This window comes from Vavraia culicis (assembly GCF_000192795.1).
Source record: "Vavraia culicis subsp. floridensis unplaced genomic scaffold supercont1.98, whole genome shotgun sequence".
Taxonomy (NCBI): Eukaryota; Fungi; Microsporidia; family Pleistophoridae; genus Vavraia; species Vavraia culicis.
The window spans coordinates 1-4,290 of record NW_007360701.1 but is presented as its reverse complement, the minus strand read 5'-3'; the positions used below and the strand labels follow the sequence as shown (position 1 = coordinate 4,290).

The window sequence follows — 4,290 nt, the reverse complement described above, 5'->3', positions numbered from 1 at the left end:
TCATGTGACAGATCTGCTGTAAATTAGCTTGTTAAGAACTGATAATGGTTCTGTTATTGATTCGAAGGAACACTGTGCAGTGATTGCTACTCTTTTCAATTCGTTCGGTGAAACGGGCCATGTTAAGTGACTGCTAGTGTGAAATGTAAATTAACAAAAGATTGAATTGGACGAGAATTTAAAAACCATTCTGATGTATGCGGCAGTATTATGGAATAATGTCCTACAGTGATATTAAACACCAGACTTGGTGAACAAACATTGGAACCAAGCCAAGTAAAATCTGCTTAAGATAAAAGAAACATTCGCTAGAACGCGTATTAACTTTATTGAACGCATGTTTCGTATGCTGGTGGTTTCTCTTCATCACCACTAAATACCGGCAAAGTTGTGTTCTGGCCTGCCATTACTTCAGCGTAAGAAGATGGCGGATCAGATAATTGTACTGTAAATTGAGGTAAACTATTTCTACTTGCCGGATTAGCTTGATGACAGTTAATTATATTCCTAGCTCTACGACGTACTGAAGACACATTCCATTCCGGTATGAATGACCGCCCCTGCATATTCTGTAGATACAGATTATCATCAATATAATAAGCAGGAAACCGATAACATTGATAGCTATGGTAAAAAAAATAGCTAGAATTTCAGTGCTAGCTAATGGCGTTGTATCATTGAACATGTCTGTAGAATGATCCATGGTAAAGTTTGAGTCAAGCAAATAACTCACCTCTGTTATTGCTTGGTTTATGCCTAGTGATGAGTTATTATTGCTGTCCATTTTTATAGTGCTCAGTTCTTTTTCTCAGCTTCTTTTATGCTGAACTAATTAAGCACTTTTGTTCAATATTTTCATTTTTTGTGCGCTACAGATGCAACAAATGAAATGAATGGATCGTAATTTGGTGTGCATTTGATTCTGTGCAGAATTCATTTGCAGCGCGATTTGTTGCTCTTAATGATGTTTTTAGTATAATTTAATTAAAGTCGTAATTGAAGTAAAAGTAATTTCATTTAATTACAAGGGCGTTCTCGTAAAAAATTACCAAATTGTAGAGAATGCATCAAATAATTTGTATAGTCAAATATGATGCACATCAAGACCACAGATTCAAACATAGGTTTGTACAGAAGAACCGGTAACCTCGTTAAATAATGGTAGATATTTTGAGTGCCTCGTTTTTAAATTTACAGCATATAAATTATGCTCTTCACATTTCACCAAAAAGTGAATGAAATGTTACAGGCAAAATAGAAAATACACGAGCAATTAGTCTTTTAATGGCATGTCATAAAATGAATTTTGATATGTTCAATATGGTAAAGGATGTTTGTTGCGTTTAATAAGTGCCGATAATAATTGTTTTATTCACACAATACGGTATTGAATATAATTCTGTTGATAACTTATTAAACATGCCCAAATTTTGTGAATCAAAGTGATAAATTTGAAGAAAAATAACTATGGACGTGTCAAGGTGTCATAGCCAAGTTATTGATTCTGATTGTTTCCAAAGCACACGAACTACAATTTCTTTATAGATTTCTTGTAAGTTGAAGCTAGTCATAGTTCTGTTGGCTATCAATCTATGACTATGTTCAAGTACGGTGTAAATACTAGAACAAGCATTTGGATCGACTACAAGCATAATAACATGGATGCATTGCTCGTGCTGCCATGAACTAATTTACAGTTTTCTTTGTCCGCTTGGTTTTGTATTTCTCAATAAGCAAATTTTTAATTCCCGGTGTGTGTTTACAAAATAACTCTAGCAGTTTGAGCTGCCATAATGACCAGCGATAGAACAATGTTGTTACAATTTATCAAAATAAGCTTTTCTTCAATTCTCAATTGTTTAAGGTTGTTTGCTCGATCACAATGCTCTTCTGCACAATTTTCAGACAAATCCATTTTTAACTCACTCAAAATGCCTTCCCGACCTGTTTTGCAGTTAATGTTAGAGTTCACATTACCAAAAGGTTTTCTTGGCCCGTTCAATTTCATTGTACACTTCTGCGAACTTACCATGTCTCTTCGTTAGTAACTTTGCGATCGTTATTCAAAATAAATTACATCACTTCAGTTAAACAATGCTGCTCGTACGATCTAAAGCATTTCAAGTATTCACAGAAATATTTTATTTTGCAGTTCAATAGAAACATAGGATATTTGGAGTATTGAAGCAATAATTATATTTAACCTTGAGAAAGCTTCTTTCAATGCGGTGGTATAGTTGCATGCGTTCTCTTAAACAAAATTACCGAAAGGTACACGCAATACTAGCTATATTCTCATATACGTTGACCAAGCGAAATTGTAGAACAAGTCATCAAATTAGTGTGACTAATGATGTTAACATAGCAGATCGAATATATTTCCTGGTTTAGTGAATTACTCTGAGTTGAATAATACTCAAAAATAGATGATCGGGCACACCAACACGTTTCCATCTTACAATCCGGAACTTGATTTGATATCAAAAGAAGAAATTTAGAAATGTTGAACCTGGTGGAACAAGTATAGTTCAAAATCAATAAAAAGCATATTGTGAAGTATTCTTTTTGACTCTGATTGTATGTACTTGATGCGTTTTCTGCAATACTCGAAAAGAACTTCATAGTTTTACATGATGTCGTAGATTGGTATAATGCGAACTATGAATAAGAAATATTGATTTAGAACTGTTGATAAGATAGGACAGGTAGCTTAGTCATAAATCAACAGAAAACTTGCTGACCTGGAAGGACTTGATGGTATAAGGTTACGATGTTTCGCAAAAATGTACCAGAATCTGAAGAGTGTAGTGCGAATGAATCCTTAAATGGTGGACTTGGCGAGGTGTGTAATATGTAGGGATGCAATATTAACATCTAATTAAGAAAATGAATGATTATCTGTCCGGTATACGTATTTTAACTGTTAAATATCGCTGTATTAGAATGTTCTAATTATTGCCTGTTATTTGCAGTAATGAAAATTGGATTAATTACCGAAATTTGTTCAGAACTAATTGTAGCTAATAAACCGATCAAATCATGCCAATTACCGTTTGTTTTAATCTTTAGCTATGTTAATGCGGAACATATTTGCACATTATTGGGTGCATTTGATTTGAAAGTCGTAGTTTACCGGGTTGTCTTTCAACTAATGTTTTTACCAATTTTAACTTAGGTGAAAGTCTACTCATCGTAATCAGATGAGCTAAAAATTTACAGGTTTGGTGTAAAAAAGAGTGCTAGCAATTCTATTGCATGTTCGCAGCACTCATGATGCACTCAGCAGAGGTGATACGTACCATTTGTTTGAGCTAATCCTTTGATCTAGCGTACGAAATATTATTTCTTTAATAGCACAGTATAGTATGGTTTATCGCAAAAACATACCAAAATATCGTTTTATTCAACACAATGATAGCATAATTCACCACACTGTACCAACGATAAAGTATTTACAATTACATTACGTGGTATACACCAATAATACAAATACATCAGTTTTTTAACGGCTTAATACATTCTCTGAACAAGCCTGCTCGTCTGATCTACAAGCTAACACATTTGCCATTATTTGTATTTCATATTTACACAATATCATTCTACCACATCACTTCATCCTTTTGTACCACGAGCCACACAACCATAAATTATACTTTTACTTGAACTGAGGTTTCTCCACCGGATGCAGGTTAGCCAGGAAGAAAATACCCCATGAAATATACGCAGCTATGAGCGTTCCACACACCACAAAATTAGTGAGTTGCTTCTCCTTAACCTTAAACCTCGACACTGCCACTCTGCTGCCGTATATCGTGAGTATTAGCACGATTTGTGATACAAGAAAGTAAATTAATGGAGACATTGTTATTTTCTGGGGTTCAGTATTTTTTGTTATTGTGGTGTAAAGGAGACGAATCAAATGACGTGACCGTGTTGTACGATGAGAGGGAGATAAAAAGCGTGTGGAAGAATTGAAATGAATTGCACAGTTTAACTTATGATTGTGCTCAGCACCGTTGTGCGTAGAGTATCGTAATAAGTGATTGCAACAATGATCTCTAAAGCATTTCAAATGGCCACTCTTGTTGGAACAAGATTAAGCAATTTGAAGTGCAAGCGGAGGTGCACTTGCATACAATTAAATTTGTTATGATCCGCCATTTAGCTAATACTTCTAAGATATTAAATATAAAAACCTCTTTACGTGCTGTATTCGCTGGCGATTTCGTGTCATCTCAATTTAGTAATAAAATGCCCACATATGTCAATCTAATACGCAATCTTTCCACA

At 34.5% G+C, this 4,290-nt stretch overlaps 2 protein-coding genes across 2 annotated transcripts; both read right to left on the bottom strand.

Moving 5' to 3' along the window:
* Positions 1-2,295: 2,295 nt before the first annotated feature.
* VCUG_02648 (uncharacterized protein) lies at positions 2,296-2,622 on the bottom strand (the record flags this gene model as incomplete). Its single annotated transcript, XM_008077465.1, has 1 exon — positions 2,296-2,622. The coding sequence occupies one exon, from the start codon at positions 2,620-2,622 to the stop codon at positions 2,296-2,298; it is 327 nt and encodes a 108-aa protein (XP_008075656.1).
* A 774-nt stretch (positions 2,623-3,396) lies between these two features.
* On the bottom strand, positions 3,397-3,862 carry VCUG_02647 (uncharacterized protein; the record flags this gene model as incomplete). The annotated part of the gene is made up of 1 exon (XM_008077464.1): positions 3,397-3,862. One exon carries the CDS (start codon positions 3,860-3,862, stop codon positions 3,656-3,658), a length of 207 nt encoding a protein of 68 aa, XP_008075655.1. The 3' UTR covers positions 3,397-3,655.
* Between the last annotated feature and the right edge of the window lie 428 nt (positions 3,863-4,290).